Source organism: Pristis pectinata, chromosome 23 (assembly GCF_009764475.1).
Source record: "Pristis pectinata isolate sPriPec2 chromosome 23, sPriPec2.1.pri, whole genome shotgun sequence".
In the NCBI taxonomy this organism is placed as follows: domain Eukaryota; kingdom Metazoa; phylum Chordata; class Chondrichthyes; order Rhinopristiformes; family Pristidae; genus Pristis; species Pristis pectinata.
The window spans coordinates 16,097,549-16,117,841 of record NC_067427.1 but is presented as its reverse complement, the minus strand read 5'-3'; the positions used below and the strand labels follow the sequence as shown (position 1 = coordinate 16,117,841).

The following is a 20,293-nucleotide window of genomic DNA, read 5'->3' as shown; positions in this document are numbered from 1 at the left end:
AATTGCTTGGGCCAGATCATGCCGGACGCAGAGGACTACCTGGATATTTGCCCATCCACCCTCATTTACTTTTTCCATATGCAGAGAGCTGAACAAGCTGATCCTCACACCAAAGAGGCAGAGCAGGCCCAAAAATGGTAAGTCTATTCTCTGGCAGTGTATGACTGAATCTTACCTCAGAAATATTTATGTACCATTTAAAAAAATTTTAAAAGTCAGTAAAAAAAATTATAAATATATTTAATTTAAACACTGTAAGTATTAACAAGTAATGAAACACACTAAAATAGTAAAATAATGCAAGCACTTAATCTGCACTTGCCATGTTCCACCAGGAGTGGTAACCCCATCCATACAAATGAGGTGACCAGATGTATTTAAATCAACCAGGGTGTTGTCACTTTTAAGATGAAGACTTCAAACTCAGCACAAAGCTCAACATCTAACTAGCCAGCAGTGATCCCTGCACTCCTCTGTGCTTCTGAGACATTATTTACCTAAAGTAGATTCCTCAGAGCACTGGAGAGGTATCATGAACATCGTTGTTGCAAAATCTTCACATTCATACGCAAGATAAGTGAACCAATGTCATGTCCTCTCTCAGGTCAGTATCTCAGCTGTGAGGACCCAGTTACACTCAGTTGGCTCTGATGGGCAGCCCACAGCATTCCTATGCTCAACAGCAGACTCCTAAAATAGACACTCTATTCTGACTTCCGTCATGGTAGAGATTATCAAATGGACAAAGGAAAAGGTTCAGGGATGTCCTCATTGAAAAATTGTAACATATCCACTGACCTGCAAGGGATTCCTGACCCTGACAACTCAAAATGGAGAAGGAGCTTTTGGGACAGCACTAAGTACTTTGAGTCCATTTGGCAGAAGGAAACAGAAATCCAGTGTAAACAGGGCAAAGAGAGCACCAACTCCCAAACTACCCAGACACTTGCCCCATCAGGCACCTCCCAACCATTCCACAATGGCCACTTCACCCCTTCGAGCCCACAGAACTAGAGAGGATGCCAGTCATCCTTGACCACCAAGGGATTGCCAAAGATGAAGAGAAAGAGCAGATGAATGACCCAATCTGAAGTGCATTGGCTTCCCCTTTCCAGGACATCAGTCGAGCTCAATGGTGAGTCCAGAAGTGCAGCTGGCGGCCACATATGCTAGTATCACTTTGGACTCCTGTGTGAGCCAAGTATGCACACAAGTGTGAAACAAACTAAGGTGTTGCTCAGCTACTTTTAGCCCAAAGTGTGGCCAAAAGCTAATATTCACAAGTGTATTCACAAATATTCACAAACTTCCAGTAATGACAACATTAAAACAGAACTATTTAGTCACTATCAAAGCTACATTTATTTACCAATAGTAAAATGATCAACTTAAGATTCAGTCATTGTTATGACATTGTGTAAAAGTACAGGAAATGGCGTCTAAGACAGTGTTTCCCAACAAATGGTCTGTGGACTGGTGCTGATCTGCAGAAGTGCTTTGCCAATCCACGTGAGATTAAGTAAAAATATATATTTATAAATTTTTAAGGAAGGAAAAAAATTGACCCAGACTTCTTATATTTCTGAGAAGAGCAGAATTTCACAAAATCCCAAATAGCTTACAGTAAGTTCACATTCCGATTCATTGCAGTTCCACTTTGGGTCATCCATTAACCAGGGTACAGGAGTGGTATGGTGGGTACATGGGCCAGATGTGTGACTAGAAATGGGAAAGTGGGTAGGTACGTGCTCAGAGCCATTGGTGTGGAACAGGGGCCAGGAATGTGGTTGGAGCAGGGGGTTGGGAACCTGGGTAGGTGTGTGACCTAAACTATGGGTTGTGATCATAGAATGGACAAAAAGAACGTAAAGAATAGAAACTGGAATGGGCTATTCCTTCTTTCTATCTGCTCCATCATTCAGTCAGATCTTGGCTGATTTTCTACCTCATTGTGTTCCAAACAATCCCCATCTCTTACTTCCATACTATTTAAAAACCCATCAGTCTCTGTCTTGAATATACAAATCTACTGGATATCCACAACTCTCTGAAGTGGAAAACTTCAAAGATTTACAACACTTTTGGTGTAGAAATTTCTCCTTATCTGTCTCAGGCAGTCCTTAACTGCCTGATCCCTTATTCTGAGACTGATTCCTACTCCTGCCACTCAAAGTTTTCGATGGTCCAGACAAAGGAAACATCTGCCCAGTATCCACTATGCCAAGCCCTTTAATAATTTTATATAGAGCACTACAGCACAGAAACAGGTCCTTTGGCTCATCTAGTCTATGCCGGTCTGGTTTTCTGCCTAGTTCCATCTACCTGCACATGGACCATAACCCTCCATACCACTCTCATCCATGTACCTTTTCAAACTTCTCTTAAATGTTACAATTGAACCCACATCCACCACTTCCGCTGGCAGCCTATTCCACACTCACACCACCCTCTGAGTGAACTAGTTCCCTCTCAGATTTCCCCTCATATATTTCACCTTTCACCCTAAACCTATGACCTCTAGTTCTAGTCTCACCCAACCTGAGGGGAGAAAAGCCGGCATGCATTCTATCTATTTATACCCCTCATAATTTTGTATACCTCTATAAGATCTCCCCTCACTTTTCTGCATTCCAGGGAATAAAGTCCAAACCTATTCAACCTTTCCCTATAACTCAAGTCCTCAAGTTCCGGCAACATCCATGTAAATTTTCTCTGCACTCTTTGTTTCAATGAAATTAGATCTCATTCACATGAACCCTAGGGAGTGTAACCAAGTCTACTCAGTGTATCCTCATGGGACAAACCCTTGTTTCCCTTCTTACAAGGAAAGAATATTCTTCCTTTGGTAAGGAGACCAAAATTTTAAACACTACTCAAGTCCTAAATCCAATCACTTTCCAATTGAGTGAAATATACCATTTGCTTTCCTAATTGCTTGTGATTCATGTAAAAGAACACCCAGATAGTAATTTGCTTGTATAGAAAAGTAAAATCTGACTGAACCCAACTGACCACAGGCAAGTTAAATCTGCCCTGAGCCAACGTACTTGTAAATTATTTCTATACCCAACCCTACCTGAGCCAGTCCAGATAAATTTGTGGAATATGATGTCCAAGCGCTGAGACTTAGTGAGACTTGACATTCATGCTTGGAAAATACACTTCAAGCTTGGCGAAGTCTTTCTTTCACTTCTCATTAGTGATACCAATACCTGATCATAGCATTAAGGCAAACTTGAAGGTGATGTCCAAGAAACTCACTGGAAGCCCAGGTAACATTCACTTGTCAAATGTCACACTCTGCTGCTGACTCTAAGTTAAACTCAAAATCAAAATAACCAGTCCTAAACTGCATGTTACGTGTACCAGGAGTGCTTACTTGGGAGCATTTATCTTGTTTGCCTGAATCTGGACATTTCCGAATGCAGACTTGCTGGTACACGTAACATGCAGTTTAGGACTGGTATTTTGATTTTGAAGAGTGCAGGAGAAGTTAAAAAAAGTTAGAGGAACTATTTGGGTCAGATTCTATACTATGTTCCAATCTACTCCAGGAAGGCCTCTTTAAATAGTCCTGTTGAAAGCTCAGTTGTTCCCAGAATAACCAATGCTGCCAGTACATAAGGTATAGGTGCAAAAATAGGACACACAGTCTCTTGAGTGTCTTCTGCCACTCAGTAAGGCTTGGCTCCACTTATCCGCCTGTTCCCCATGACGCTTGATTACTTTTTTGACCAAGAATCTGTCTGCTCTAGCCTTGAATATATTCAGTAATTCATGTTCCCCAATGCTCTGGGGTAGAGAATTCCAAAGATCGACAACTCTTATGCAAGAAATTCCTTCTTATCTCTGACTATAATGAGCAACCACTTATTCTGAAATTATGACCCACAGTTCCAGAAGAACTACGAGATGAAACATCCCCTCAGAATCTTATATGTTTCAATAAGGCCATGTTTCATTCTCCTTTCACTACTAGACAACCTCTTCATCCCAGCAATCAACTCCCTGAACTGCCTCCAATGCAAATGTATCCTGAAGTTGTACATAATACTGTACATAGTATTTCAGGTACAGTTTCACCAATACCTGCTACTACATAATTGTAGTAAGACTTCTACTCTTGTACTTTATTCTTTTTGCAACAAAGAACAATATTGCTAAATACTTGTTATATGTGCATATTAACTTTTTGTATTTATGAATGATGACATTCAGGATCATTTGTACTGCAGCATTTTGCATTCTTTCTCTATTTATATCTTACTCTTTTTTTTTATTCTTCCTACCTCACAATCCCTATCTTGGCTGAATTTTTTTCCATTTTCCATTTGCTTAACCTATCTATTGTCCTCCTCGCACCTTGCTTTCCCACTTTGGAACAATGTGACCTCATTACTCAGACATTACTCTAGCTGAACATTGCAGAGGTAATGATATCATCTTTCATGCAACAATGTAAATTGTGTCATTGGCCAAAGGCGATTTACATCTGGAAGTGGGTAAACAAATTTCCGCTATGGATGAATTATGTAGAACAAAGAAAAAAAACAATGCTACAAAACTGTTTTTCTTGACTGTAATGACTAGAGGCAGTAGGTAATGCAAAACATCTCCCTCCCACTGGAAAATGATCTTAAAGAAACAGAGCAAAATCATGGCAAAACTGAATTCTCCACTGAATTCCTTTGTTTTGATTCTGAAAGGAATTTTACGTCTAATGTACTTACTTCTGAGGGTGTTAAAGCAGCTCTGGTTGAAAGCACAAGAGTGGAGAGAAAAGGGCTTGGTTGACAATGTCTTGAGCTATAAATTGCAGCTGGGAACAGAGGCTAGAGTTGAAGACTGGCCTGAGAGAGATAGTGATGATGATGAGGGGATAGTGGTGAGGTGAGTCTGCTTCTTTTCTATCAAGTTATTATTGTGAGCAGTCTACTCTTAAATTGTCTGTCCCAAACCTTAGCTGCAAGGGATGCATTGCTTTGGGAGATCTAAGACATGCAACGGCAGGTAGGGATGGAAGGTAAATGTTTTCTTTGGAGTCTAAAGGTTTAAAAAATCTCCTAGACCTGGGACTCAACACCTCCTTTTGCAATTAGATCATTGACTTCCTGACCAACAGACTGCAATTGGTAAAGATAGGCAGTTACACCTCCGCCACGATTATCTTCAACACTGGTGTCCCACAAGCTGCATCCTCAGCCCCCTACTCTGCTTCCTATACACTCATGACTGCGTGGCCAGATTCTGCTCTAACTCCATCTACAAGTTTACAGGTGACACCACCGTAATGGGCCGAATCTCAAATAACGATGAGTCGGAGTACAGGAAAGAGATAGACAGCCCAGTGGCATGGTGTTATGACAACAACCTTTCCCTCAATGTCAGCAAAACAAAGGAGCTGGTCATTGATTTCAGAAAGGTGGACAGTGCACACACTCCTGTTTACACCAATGGTGCTGAGATCAAGAGGGTTGAAAGCTTCAAATTCCTAGGAGTGAACATCACCTGGTCCTGGTCCAACCAGGTAGGCCCCACAGCCAAGAAAGTGTACTGGCGCCTCTACTTCCTCAGGAGGCTAAAGAAATTTTGCATATCCCATTTGACCCTCACCAAATTTTATAGATGCACCATAGAAAGCATCCTATTCAGATGCATCATGGCTTGGTATGGCAACTGCTCTGCCCGAGACCACAGAAACTGCAGGGAGTTGTGATCACAGCTCAGCACATCACAGAAACCAGCCTCCCCTCCATGGACTCTGTCTATGTTTCTCGCTGCCTCTTAAAGCAGCCAACCTAATCAAAGACCCTACCTACTCCACACATTCTCTCTCTTTCCCCTTCCACTGGGCAGAAGATACAAAAGCCTGAAAGCACGTACCACCAGGCTCGAAGACAGCTTCCATCCAGCTGTTAAAAGACTATTGAATGGTCCCCTTGATGGAATCTTGACCTCACATTTTACCTTGTTGTGGCCTTGCACCCTATTATCTGCCTGTAATGCATTTTCTCTGTAACTGTAACACTTTTTTTCTGCATTCTGTTATTGTTTTTCCTTGGACTACCTCAATGCACTGTCATAATGAAATGATCTATATGGATGGCATGCAGAACAAAGTTTTTCGCTGTACCTCAGTATATGTGACAATAATAAATCAATTTACCAATTTAAAATTCCAGTTCAGTGGATTTCAAGGTTATTAAATAATCATTTTCATATATTATATCTTTACAAGTCAGGCTTTCAATTTCCTCCAGTAGTATCTATGTGGAGATTGCATGTTCTTCCTGTGAGCATGTTGGTTTCCTCTGGGCGATCTGGTTTCCTTCCACATTCCAAAGATGTGCTGGTTTGTAGGTTAATTGGCCACTGTAAAATGCCATTTGTGTAGTTGTGAGAGGTAGTTGTGAGAGGGAGTTGATCGGAATAGAGAATAAAATGGAATTAGTGTAGGATTAGAGTGAATGGGTGCTTGGTAGCCATCATGAACTTGGTGGGCTGAAGGACCTGTTTCAAAGTTGTATGACTCCGTGACTCTATCTAAAGTACAGAAGTTACTTCCTAGTGGCCACAGTGTAGAATAGAGATAAAAGTGGAATTCATTTATATCCTTGCAATTTATGGCAATCAAATACAAATCTCAGCCTGTGCCAATATTGCACTGTACCACAATAGAGCTTTTCAGAAACAGTATCACTGGCACAGAATCAAACTTCCAGCTTCTCCCTCTACAGACAACTGAACATTTACATAAATGGAGTTCAAATAAAAATAAACAAAACATTTCCCCTAAAAGAGATCAAAAGGAACTGCAAAGCACTGGAGATTTAGAGAGATTAAGAGCCTCTATAAAGTATAAATCAATGAGCTACCATTTACTGCACATGAAGGCTTGTTTCATCTTTCATTCGACTAAGTCTTCAGTGCACAAACATTTCCAGATGAGTGCAACAGCAGACGGACTAGTCAATGCATACAAAATCAGATGTTGGCTGCTTGAGCAGAATACTTTGTTTAATTATTTAAATGAGTACATTGGAAGTAAGTATAATTCAGAGCCTCGGGCAATTGTCAATGAGCTGACTGATAGGTATAGATCATTTAATGCAATCGTATAATATAAACTTAAATGATTTGAGAAACAGTTTCAGATTATAGAGCTGAATGTGCTCTGCATGCAATTGGCTGATTAGTTTATTCATTTCTTGCTGCCAAAACAAAAGTTAACTCTACAACGCTTTCATTTCAGAGTAATTAAAAACTAACTTTAAATATTAGACCATTTTACCTTTTCACCTTTGGGACCTGGCGGTCCTTTTGGGCCAGGCGGTCCTTTATGCCCCTGTATAAGACAAAAATGAATTTTAAATATTCTACAACCAAATTACGATTAATAAGATAAAGCAAATGTATTGCCTACTGGATCAATTCTGTACTTTTAAAATCATTATAATATTCACATTACCAACATGAAAAATAAGACTGGAGATATAGCAACCTTGACTCTTGCACAGCTTGACCTGTTTTATACCAATCTGTGACATGATAACTGTATTCTCTGTATGCCAAAGAGAAGTTTCTATTGCAAACGAGTCATTTATCACCGTGTAGTCAGTAGATTATCAATTTATCAATGTCATATTATGCAGTTTGCCTTAATAACACACAACATATATTGAATAGTCATATGCAATAATTATAAAGGTAAGAATCGTAAAATTGGTCTGGATGTAAAGTAGGCAACTGACCACTGACCCAATCCTTATCCAAGGTCTGGTAGGAGGAGAAGTTGTGTGTGTAGGGGTGGGGGGGTGGGTGTTGGAGGAGAGTTTAACATTACTCACTATTTATAAGAGCAAAAATTTATTTTAAATCACCGTAGAAACATGGATAATATGTAACAAAATGGAAACAGAAATGGACAATGAAATAATTTCCTGCATTTGGGCGTCAGAACAAGGGGACAGAGCTCCCTGCTTACTTCAATGGAAGCTGTCCATATAGATCAGCAATCTCTATGGCATGGATTTTCCCTTTCCATAAATTAAAGTTAATTTCACTCTGGCGTCAATCTCTGAGACACAACAAGAGCATGTCATCAAGTCAGCTGAGGAGGCAATTGCACTGAAGAATTCTTACAGATAGAACTCTTATAGATAGGAAACCTGAAAGTGAAAGCTCTAATTTTTAAAGAACATTTTGTATAAAGTGGAAGTATAATTTGGGACATACTTGAAGTTAAGACAGAAGCTGAAATACAAGTTGACACTGAATTGAGGTACAATATTAATTGTTGAATGGCATCAGGACTTTGTACTATGCTAGGCAAACAGCACTGACATGGAAACAGGCCATTCGGCCCTTCTAGTCTGTGCCAAAACTTTATTCCACTAGTCCCATTTACCTGCACCCAGTCCATAACCCTCCAGACCTCTCCCGTCCATGTATCTATCCAATTTATTCTTAAAACTTAAGAGTGAGCCCGCATTTACCACATCAGATGGCAGCTCGTTCCACACTCCCACCACTCTCGGAGTGAAGAAATTCCCCCTAATGTTCCCCCAAACCTTTCCCCCTTCACCCTAAAACCATGTCCTCTTGTACTTATCTCTCCTAATCTACAGATGCTGAAAATCTGAATTAAAACAGAAAGTGGTGGGAACAGTCAGCAGGTTGGGTAGTATCAGTACAGAGAAACCTAGTTAACATTTCAGGTTGACGATCTTACATTAGCACTGGGAAATGTAAGAAATGAAGGAACTTTTAATTTGCAGACAGAATGAAAAAGTGAAGAGATCAAAGGGAAGATCTATGGTGTCATTCAATCTGTCATGGTCTCCATCTAATCAAAGCCCTTCCCTTCTGTTCTGTCCACCTCTCCCATTTTGTAAAAATACATAATTATTTATTTTGTATTTATTACATTTAAGATATTTCTGAAGACATCAAAAACATCAAAAACCCTTGACAGCTTTAAGAGCTGCAAAGTGGAGCAGGATTTTGCTGGCTTTCTAATGCTTCCAGAGGAATCTACTGGGTAAAGCTTGTTCAGGGTTGCCTATCTCACTCCCCTTCATGTTTAGAAGGCAAGCAAAACTGGCTTTTGGATTTGGCTAAAAGTAAGTTTGGGGGAATAATGAATATAGACAGTGAGTAGGGGCAGCAGCCTTGTGTCAGAAAATTATAGTTATGGATTAAAACGTTTAATTATTCTGACTGTCTTACCATATACCACCAATCAGAGTACTTGCTACTAAAAGAAGAGGCCATTTATAATTATAGGGTTATGTTTTTAGTTAGTTGAGATTGTGTGATGAGTTAATGAAAACAGGAATATTCTGAAGCCTTGCCTCATTGCCTTAGTTGTCAGAAGGAAGTTTCTAAACTTGTTCCTGAATGTGACACACAATTACTGCTTTTGCTGTTTTTTTGCCTGTTTCACAAGAGATTAGATTACTGGAAGAGTGTGGTTAATGAGCAAGGTCGATGAGACTGAGTTGGTTTGAGGAAAGTTTATTTTTCACTATACCAAAAAAAGTTGGATGTAAAACACTTTTGCACTGTACCTGAAGGAAATTCAAGGAATCTGTGTGAAAGGTTAATAATTTAAGACAGAGTATCAAAAAACTGTACATTGGAAGGCTCTTTAGGATCACTGAGCTTATTTAAGAATTTGAAATAAACCAGAGGACCATGAATATATTTCACTGTGTTTGCTTTCTTAGCTCAGTTGTATTGTTTTGTCTGTTACCCACCGACATTGTGTATCATTTCAATTCTCACTTTTGCTTTCCTCTTCACATGAAAGATATTTTCTTACTCCATTGTTTGGATGGAACCATGTGACACATTTAACATGTTTGAGTAGGTAAAGTAAACTTATTGGATTGGATTGCAGTGGCGGGACTTGAATTGAAATATGCAATTCTGTACCAAAAGACTGGAGAGGCTGACTGTTGCTGCATTGTCACTGATATTGCGAGACCTGCTTTCTATTTCCAATCAAAAAACTCCAGATGCTGGAAATCTGAGATAAAAACAGGTCAGGCAACAACTGCAGAGAGAGAAAAAAAGTTAATGTTTCAGAAATGGGTAAGAGAGAAAACAAGTTGGTTTTTAGTTGCAGAAAAAATGGGAGAGTAATGGATAGGACAAAGGAATATCTTTGGTATGGTGAAGCCATTGAGTTCATCTGGTAAATGGGTTAATGGGGGCAGTTACAGAGAGAAAAGATGAATGAAAACTCTGAAGGCAGTTAGAAAGTGAGAATACAAACAAAGGAATATAACAGTTACAAGTGCAGGGTTGTGGGATATGCCCAGCAAGTCAGGCTGTGCTAATTGAGAGAGAAAAGTATGCCTTTCCTTTACCACAGCTGACAGAGCTCTTGACCACATGTCAGCTATTTCCTGCACCTCTATTCTCACCTCCTCTCCTTTTGGATAGAACAACATTAGAGTTCCCTGGTCCTACATTCCACTTCTCCAGCCTCTGCATTCAATGGATCGTGCTTTGGAATTTTAGCCACCTTCAATGGCATTTCACCACCAGATGCATCATCCCTCTCCTCCTCTTTCAGCATTTCAAAGGGACCATTCCCTTCACAACTCCTTGGTCCACTCTTTGTCTCCAGCAACAGTTCCCCATCTAATGGCACTTTCCCATGTAACCACTGGAGATTCAACACTTGCCCATTTAACTTTTCCCCTCCCAATATCCAAGGACCCAAAAAGTCCTTCCAAATGAAGCAGTGATTCACTTGACCTTCTTCCAATCTAATGCACTGCATTTGGTAGTTACAATGTGGTCTCCTCTACATTGGACCAACTAAATGCAGATTGGACGACCATTTTGTGGAGCACCTACATTCGGTCTGCAGGGGTGAATCTGAGCTTGCTATTTTAATTCTCCATTTTACTCTCATTCTAACCCATCTGTCTGTGGCCTCACACTGCTATAATGAGGCCTAATGTAAGCTTGCAGAACAACACTTCATCATCCATCTGGGCACATTACAGCCTTTTGGACTCAGTATAAAATTCTGCGACTTCAGGTAACTCGCTTTTTCTGTCTACTTCAGAATTGGCCATTTTTGCTGCAAGTCATCTGCCTGCAATGTTGACTTGGCTTTTCTCTCATCATTAGTACAGCCTGACCTGCTTGAGATGTCCTAGAGCCCTGCATTTCACAACTTTTATGCTCCTTTGTATTCTCATCATCTAACTGTCATCATCTTGTTCCTTTTATTCATTTTCTCTCTCTCCCTCTCTCTATAAATGTCCCTTTGAACTCATCAACCAAATGACCTTTGTAAGTCAGCCCCAAGGTAATCCTGGCCTCACCCATTCAGAGATTTTCCCTTTCCCCTATCCAGCCCTCCCCTACATTCTCTACAAGTTAAAACAAACTTGTTTTCTCTCTTCCCCAGTTCTGGCAGAGGCTTTGGTATGGAATACATCTCTTTTCACAGACACCACCTGGTGTGCTGAGAATTTGAGCAATTCCTGTTTTTTATTTCAAACATTTGTTGTTCTTGTATTTCCAGCATTTGTAAAACTTTGTATTTTGACCATAACTACTTTATTGCTTAACCATAGAAATTCCTAAAAAACTAAGATGACTTCACTGTATTTGCCTGCCAGTAAATGTATTCCTGCTAGATAATAGTGAATGTTATTTCAATCAGATGATATCATTCCTTAGACATAACTGGCTTATGTATAACGTTCATACCTTCCAATATAAACAGAATATATTATTAACACAATAACAGATGGAAGGGAGCATCCCTTCAAGTGCAAAGGTTGTGTGTCTGCCATTTCAATAATTTTCTTTGCCAATGTTTATCCATCCCATATGTGAAGATGCAGATTCATGATGGGATCCTTTTTCTGACCTATTCAGTAACATGCTTGCAAGATCACATTAGAATATGGAATACTTTGGAAATAAGGACTAATTGAGACTGGGATCATTACATTTTTTTAAGCAGGGGTAGTTAAACATTTAGAGTAGTGGAATTAGTCCTGGATTGCTTTAATGAGGAATCGATGCAGAAACAATAGGCTAAAAGACAAATCTTATGTTCTGTAAATCTTAATGACACCAACAACCATGCAATACAAGCAATTTACTTTTTCAGCTACTTAGTGACATCAAGTATTTAAATCTTTTGCATTACAGGAAATGTAGTAAAATCTCTAGTACTCTGAGGATGAGATACCGCTCCTGAGCACAGTTGGATGGTGATTATAGCCAAAAAACCAAAGTAACTATCAATGCTGGAAAATGAAAATAAAAGCATAAAACATTAGTAAGCTTCAGCAGGTCAGGCAGCATTCACAGTAAAACAGCAATGGTCAATTGCCTAGAAGTTGGATATAATCCTTTTTTGATGCAGTAAATATTTACTGCGTATAAAGACCAATCAGATCCTTAGAAAAAAAATCATGTAACAGGTCAAAAATACATTGAAATTGACATTTTGATGGTTTTCATTCAGAATTGTCAGTGAAAATGTGACCCTGAGGGGCACTGAATACAAGAGTTGGAATGTTATGCCACAACTTTACTTTACTGGTTAGGCTGCACTTGGAGTTCTGGTCACCCACACTATAGCAAGGATGTGATTATGCTGGAGAGAGTGCAGAGGAGATTCATCAGGATGTTGCCTGCATTGGAGAACTTTATTTATGGGTAGAGAATAGATAGGTGGGACTTGCTTTACCTGGAGCGAAGGAAGCTAATAGAAATGGGTAAGATTATGAGAGGCATAGATAGGGTAGATAGTCAAAATATTTTAGAGTTACCAAAAACAAGGGGCATAGTTTAAAAGTGAGCGGTAGAAGTTTAAAGGGGATCTGAAGGGTAGGTTTTTTGTTTACACAGAAAGAGGCTGATATCTGGAACACACTGCCAGAAAAGGTGGTGGAATCAGATGTAATCATTATGTTTAAGAAACATTTAGGTAAGCACTTCACTAGGAAAGGCATGGAAGCACATGATCCTAATGCAGGCAAATGGGTTCACTATAGACTGGCAAAAAGATCGGCATGGATGTGGTGTCCGAGGGGCCTGTTTCTGTGCTGCACAACTCTTTGACTCCTTACAGTTCCCAATGGGAGCTGCATGAAAAGCTCCCAATTATTGCATTCTTGCCATGCTGAGCACTGGGAAGGGCATCGGATCTTCAGGGAACTTTCCGCAAAGCAGCCACATGACAGTTACATAAAAGGATGCCATGGCGTTGTGTGAAAAGGTTCTTTTGGAATCTTAAAGATGGAGGGCTCTGGACACAGGCTTTGGATTTTAAAAATAGTTTAATCACAAAGGTAAACGCGGGGACAGAATGAATGGGAACAGATGCACACTTGCACACACACACGCCGGAGACTGCAAACGTGAGGGGGAATCGCAACGAGGATGAGATACACACACAGACACACATACTCACACACACAAACACACAATAAATAAGGTACAGCTTATCAAGGGATAAACACTTCAATGCCTGAATACCTTGACCCAAACAAGCATTGGCTCTAACACTCCCTGGAATATGACTAAGACACTCCCAAACCACATGGTGGTGCACACTCTTACCAGTGGTCTCTGCAGCGTTGTCTCACTATTTCCTGGAGCAGTCGAGAGAGGGAGGGCCTGGGGATTGCAACACTCTTTATAGTGCTGGGAGGCTGGGTGGAGCCTGGCCAGGTGATTTAGACAGGCCAATGGTTTGGAGGTCAAGGACAAAGGTGCCTGCCAAGGCCAATGGTCAGGCAGGTTCAGGAACAAAGGTGCTCTCCAAGTCCACTCCCTATGCCCACACCTGATGAGTGGGGTCACTTCCAATCCGAGGAGCAATGCTGTCCTCCGACCAGAGGGGTCAGTGTTGTTACTGTCACGTGACAGCCATGTGCTCTCCTACTACGTTCCACCCCTCGGAAGTTAGATCACATGCCAATCAAAGGGAGAGCTACAACTAAGGGAAAAAAAGAAAAAAAAACTATAACAACTAAAATGAGGGCAGTGGCCAGTGGGTGACAGTTGCCCAATATCCCCCAGTGACCCAAACGGCCACCTGTATCCCCATAAGGTGTCGTGCTGGAGGAGTTTGTCCCTTGGTTCTGAGTTTTGGCCGCCGAGTCCCTGAAGTGAGCAGCCAGGTTGGAGGGGTTGCTGGGTTTATCAGAGGTAAGAGTTCAGTACTCCTTGGTGATCACCGCACGTGTACCACCATCTGCAGCGAGTGGATCATCCAGGGCCGTCCATTTCTACTGGGCTACCAGCCTGATGGCAGCCAGCTCCGCTGCTGTCATTGTTTCTCATGGGACAGTCTGGTTGTGCAATACGGGGGGGCAGGCTATCATCTAGAACCTCTGCGCCTCCGCGATGGCCCTGCTGTCCCTGCACCCGCTTTATGCTGGGTGCTCACCCTGTTTATCAAGCATGGGTTCGGGGCACCACAAACACTGGAAAACGGCAACTGTACCAGCCCGTGGGGAGCCACGGGTGGATACTGTAGCCGCAAATCCAGTGGGTCCCGTTCAGCGTTTAGGGAGCCCTAGCTTAGTGGCACCATCGGCAGTGGTCATGGAGGCACCCGGATACCAGTCTCGCTCAAACTCACAATGGCCAACTGAAAAGGTGGAATTGTGCTCATTCTGGAGTCTACACCAGCATTCCCTTGGCGTACTCAGTGACTGTGGAATGCTCTGGGGGTCGGGACTTGCATGGAGGTCAAATTATATGGAGGGAAATACCAGCTCCTGAAAATTGGAAGGAATGTGCAGTGGTGGGGGAAGTGATGGGGAACTGCCATCCGGCCCCCCCAGAACACCGATATACCGAACCTGACAGGCGCAACAGAGAAAAGTCCATGTAAACAGTTCATTCCAACAAGTATCCAAGGGAATCGTTATCAATGGCAGAGCTTTAGCGGCATGTGCTGCGGTTCGGAGGTAGATCCAACCGTTCGATATATTCGAGGTGCTGGCAGATTTATGGGTAATTTCGAGGAAAGGTTGAGCAGACGTCTCGCCAATCATCGCAGTCAGCAGGAGGAGGGGGTGGAGCAGTGCCATCATCCTGTAGCGGGGGGGGGTGGGGGGGGACAAACTCATTCCCGGCGGGTCAGGTGTTGGGTATGGAGACAGGACAGGTTAGTTCGACTCGGAATCGCGGCCCAACAAGTGTCGCCGGGACCACGTGCAATGACTTTTCCCTTCTGAGGGGGGGTCCAATGTAATGGGTGGCTGCCACCCCTAGGGGGAGTTGAAGTGAGGGGGGGGGGCAGCCTTGCTCAAGTGTCGGTAGTCCACTGTCATGCGCCACATCCTGTTTCTTTTGCGGACAGGCCAGACGGGCTATTAAAAGGGGAGGCTGCAGGCCAAATGCCTCCCTTCCGCAGCACGGCTTGAATGGCCTCTGTAATATTTTGATGTCCCCTGGGCACCCTATACTGCCAACTGCAGATGACCTTGGAGGGAGGGGGGACAACAACCGGTTCCCATTTGGTCGCCCCGACCACCACCGTAGCACGGGCAACTCCAAAAGTGAACTTGCCTCGGTTGGTGTGTAGGGACTGTCCCTTTAAGACATTCATCCCCAGTATGCATTCAGAAAAATCTGCAATTAAGACAGCTACAGTCCGAGGAGGTTGGTTCCCGATGGCCATGCGGACCTTGACTTCCCTCGCGGGCAAAAGGCAACCCCCAACCCCTCTATCTGCATCTGTGGCCCCTTCCACGCAGTGGGGTTACCCGGGATGATGGTGTGTTGGGCACCTGTGTCGATGAGCTCCTTGATGGAGAAATCCCGGGTCTCTGTAGTCTCAGAGGGATCATGGGCACTTCCCCTGCAGGGGCCTCATCCTGACTCCCCTGGGACTGCATGGTGATGGGTCGAGTATGCAGGGGTTCGGGTGGGTAGGGGGGAGGGTGGGTGTGAGGGAGCCCCTGCTCCTCGGGTGCCCCCTCATCATCCGTATCCATCCATATATCCCCATTCCCCAGCCATGCATCCAGCCTGTCGCCATGCCGGACCAGGGCTCGAATTTTAAGTGGGTCTGGCTGCTAGCCAGACCTGCGGGCGGCTTGTGCCTGCTGTGCCTGGATCAGCTGGCAGATGACCTCGGTACCCTGGACCTCGAGGTCATTGGCCCGGGTCTGGGCAGTTTGAACTGCCTCCTGCAGTGTGCAACATTGTTGCCGGAGGGTCTCTATTTCTTTTTCCCTCTGTAAGCAGGTATCCTGCAACTGGCTGGTAATCTCGACGTGGTGCCTCACGAAAGACGTCAGGAGCCAGAGCGCACCCCTTGGGCTCCATTTGTCACTGGGGAACCCTGACTGCTGGAGGAGGGCCATCACATGGTATCCCAGTTTCTCACCACGTGGATTTAACTGCTCAGCCCAGTCCACTGGTTTACTGTGGTTTGCCAGCATACTAGCCAAGCTCCCAAATCCCTCACTCTCGTCTGTCCACCCAGGGATTCTCTTCTCTGTATCTGCGCTAGCCTCATACCCCCAGTTTCAAAACATATTCCCTGCGTCTGTGTCCAGCCAAGATCTTCAAGACCCTGCTCGCAGCGCCAAATGTTATGTGAAAAGGTCCTTTTGGAATCTTAAAGATGGAAGGCTCTGGACACAGGCTTTGGATTTTAAAAATAGTTTAATCACAAAGGCAAACACGGAAGACCGCAAACGTGAGGGTGAATCGCAACGAGGATGAGATACACACACACTCACACACACAACAAACAAGGTACAGCTTATCAAGGGATAAACACTTCAATGCCCGAATACCTTGACCCAAACAAGCATTGGCTCTAACACTCCCTGGAATATGACTAAGACACTCCCAAACCGCATGGTGGTGCAGACTCTTACCAGTGGTCTCTGCAGTGTTGTCTCACTATTCCTGGGGCAGTCGAGAGAGGGAGGGCCAGGGAATTGCAACACTCTTTATAGTGCTGGGAGGCTGGGTGGAGCCTGGCCAGGTGATTTAGACAGGCCAATGGTTTGGAGGTCAAGGACAAAGGTGCCTGCCAAGGCCAATGGTCAGGCAGGTTCAGGAACAAAGGTGCTCTCCAAGTCCAATCCCTATGCCCACACCTGATGGTTGGGGTCGAGCCACACCTTGATTGACAGTGGTGTCACTTCCGATCTGAGGAGCAATGCTGTCCTCCGACCAGAGGGGTCAATGTTGTTACTGTCACGTGACAGCCATGTGCTCTCCTACTACACATGGAGATGAAGAAAAACACGGTGATCTTTTTTAAGCAGGGGCATCAACTCCACCTGATCATCTGCCCTGATCTAGTCCTGTACCACTGTGAGGTGTGGGATGATCAACAATGCAGAGATTGCAACATGTAGCTCTGACGTGCACGGTATAAAAAGGCTGCAATCACCATGGAACAACCAGGATTGAGGTTTCAGGTATTCCAAGCATTGAAACTGAAGCTAACAGAAGCTGTATGCATGACACTGATGTCAAAGTGAAGGCCCTTCATTATCAATGTTTCATTATCAATCTCTCATTATCAATCTCAGCTCAATAGCTCTTAATTTTTTTCTGACTATTCAGGGAATGTCGTAGGTCCCATTTATATTGGTAAAGGGGGAAGCATGTTGTGAAATGTCAAACACGCCCAGGTGAATTGCACACAGAAGTGTCTAGACTCAATGAGTGCGATGTCACCTGAAAATGATCATTTGCCTGATCCAGCCAGGGTTATATGGATGTTACACACCATTTGCAGAAGATCCAATCTCTCTGAGCAATTTTTCCCAATCTTTTGGTTCTGGACTAGAAGTCCTGAGGTTGAGATTTCCAGACTTCCAATGTCATTATAGTAGTTTGCAAAATTGAATTCCACTTGATCATTCCTGATTAGCAGTACGAAAAAACAACCACTCAGGGAGGAAATGTCACCTCCTAATTGTTGTGGCCGATGCATTGCTCTGGTGTGGCTCTTTACAGTCTCTGAAGCAGAATTGCAAGCCATGTAATGTAAAAGAAATGTTACTTTACTTGACGGCATTATAAGTGGTCATACCAGCAATTCAGAGAGCTCAACAACAAAACAGAACGTGGTCTTCTAATGAAGGATCTTTGATATGGAGCGTTTACTCTGCCTTTCTTTCTACAGAGACACAAGAGATTGCAGATTCTGGAACCTGGAGCAAAAAAATACCAAACTGCTGGAAGAACACAGTGGGTCAGGCAGCATCTGTGGAGGGAAAGGAATGGTTGAGGTTGACAAGTCCTGATGCAGGATCTCAAATGAAATGTTTACCATTCCTTTCCTCCAGCAGTTTGTTTCTTTTTTCTTTCCACAGATGCCATCTGACTTTTTCAGTTTTGCCAGCTTTATCTGATTTTATTTTTTAAATGGTGCTACTGCAGTCTTTGCAAAATGTATTCAAAACTGTTGCATTATGGATTGAGAAGTATTAACTTTGGAATATTATATTTCACATTCAGACCTGTGCAGTTATCCATTACAAGGAAGTAAATGTTACCAATGTCTGTGCCCTTACCTCATAGCCTGCAAGCCCAGGTTCACCCTGAGCTCCCATCCGACCAGGAGCACCCTATCAAACAGGGAAGAGGAAAGCTTATCTGACAACTGAATCAGGAAGCAAGGATTTATAGTGATATGTTTATTAATTTTAAATAATTTTATTTATCTAATTATTGGAAAATTAGTTAAATACTTAACATTCCATTTAACTTCAGACATTCCAATACATTGGGTCCTCATAGGCACTGCAATGTATTGGAATGTCTAAAGTTAAATGCAATTTCTGCAAACAGATATCACAGGCCTAGAACGAATTTTATTCCTTAGTACTTTTCACACCAATATATTTTATCCAACACTGTAAAGCTGAAGTAGGCCTTTAATTAAATGCCATGTTAATATATAAACAATATAAATACAGTATATTGCATTTAAAGTGGAAAAATGGGCAGCCTCGTCAATACTATTCTGAGTTAACAGACTCTATGACTCTATTAACTTTACATTCTTGTTAGCTTTTTAGTGATGTGTTTAGTTCAGTAAAATATACTGTATTTATGAAGCTTTGTACCAAAGATCCTCGTGTTCCTCGAGATCCCTTGGGCCCTTGGGTTCCTATAGGTCCTTGCTCTCCTGGGGGTCCAGTTTCTCCCAGATACCCCATGTGTCCTTTGCTACCCTACAAAACACAATGCATGAAAAGGTTAACAGGCATTTCATTACTGGCCGGTTAATTCTGATTCCAACAAATTTTGTATAAGAGATACTAAATCATATATAGCAGCAGAGTCCAAGAAACAACTAGACTCTAAATTTACTAAATAAATTTACCAAATAACTTTAGAAAGCGAAGGCAGAAGGAAATGCACCTGAGCCTTCATAATTTGCAATGTAGTAATTGTAGGAATGGAGGATGAAGAGGGGTTATTGGAAAGGTATTTGGATAAAGTTGTTTCAGTCGTTGGATGGAATACAATGCATTTTTAGAGGTGGATTCTTTTCCTCTCCAGCATTACAATTGCCACTGGATACAATAAATATCATTTAGTCACAAGAACAAAAGATAATCTCCAGAGTGAACACAATCTATATTTTTCAATGATGTGTGAATAAATAATTTGCACAGAAAATCTATCCACCATAATATCACTACTGAGTGAAGGGAAGAATGCCGTTTATCTCCACAGACTGAATCATTTTACAGTTTGTTCATGGATCTTCTCCAAGGTCACAAAGGGAATTATCCACTCATGTAACTTTCCATAATTCGATAAGAGCATGGAAGTGCTACCTTCAACCAATATTATTTGGCAAGTGTTAGAGTCTTTTAAAGATATTTCAGAGATGTAATGCTTTAACTCTTATGTATTAGCAGTGTGTGAAACAATTTGGTTCTCTTAACTGAATTTAACTCTAGAAGTGTAAAATAGAAATGAATGGGCCAAATCAGAATCAGCTTTATTATCATTGACTAATATATCGTGAAATTTGTTGTTCTGTGGCAGCAGTACAGTGCAAAAACATAAAATTACAATAAATTACAAGTAAATAAATAGTGCAAATAAAAAGGAATAAGGAATAATGAGGTAGTGTTCATGGGTTCGGGGACCGTTCAGAAATCTGATGGCAGAGGGGAAGAAGCTGTTTCTAAGTCATTGAGTGTGGGTCTTCAGGTCCTGTACCTTCTCCCAGATGGTAGTAACAAGAAGAGGGCATGTCCCGGGTGGTGAGGGTCCTTAATGATGGATGTCGCCTTCTTGAGGC

The 20,293-nt window shown here is 42.3% G+C and overlaps 1 protein-coding gene across 1 annotated transcript in view; it reads right to left on the bottom strand.

Annotated features, from left to right (window-relative positions):
• The window catches only part of col27a1b (collagen, type XXVII, alpha 1b), a 425,030-nt gene that overhangs the window by 49,147 nt on the left and 355,590 nt on the right, over positions 1 to 20,293 (bottom strand). The window contains exons 40-42 of the mRNA XM_052036787.1: positions 19,101 to 19,208; positions 18,546 to 18,599; positions 7,292 to 7,345 (exon numbers count right to left, since the gene is read on the bottom strand). Of these exons, the coding sequence (XP_051892747.1) occupies positions 7,292 to 7,345; positions 18,546 to 18,599; positions 19,101 to 19,208 (216 nt within the window). The remainder of the gene's footprint in view (positions 1 to 7,291; positions 7,346 to 18,545; positions 18,600 to 19,100; positions 19,209 to 20,293) is intronic.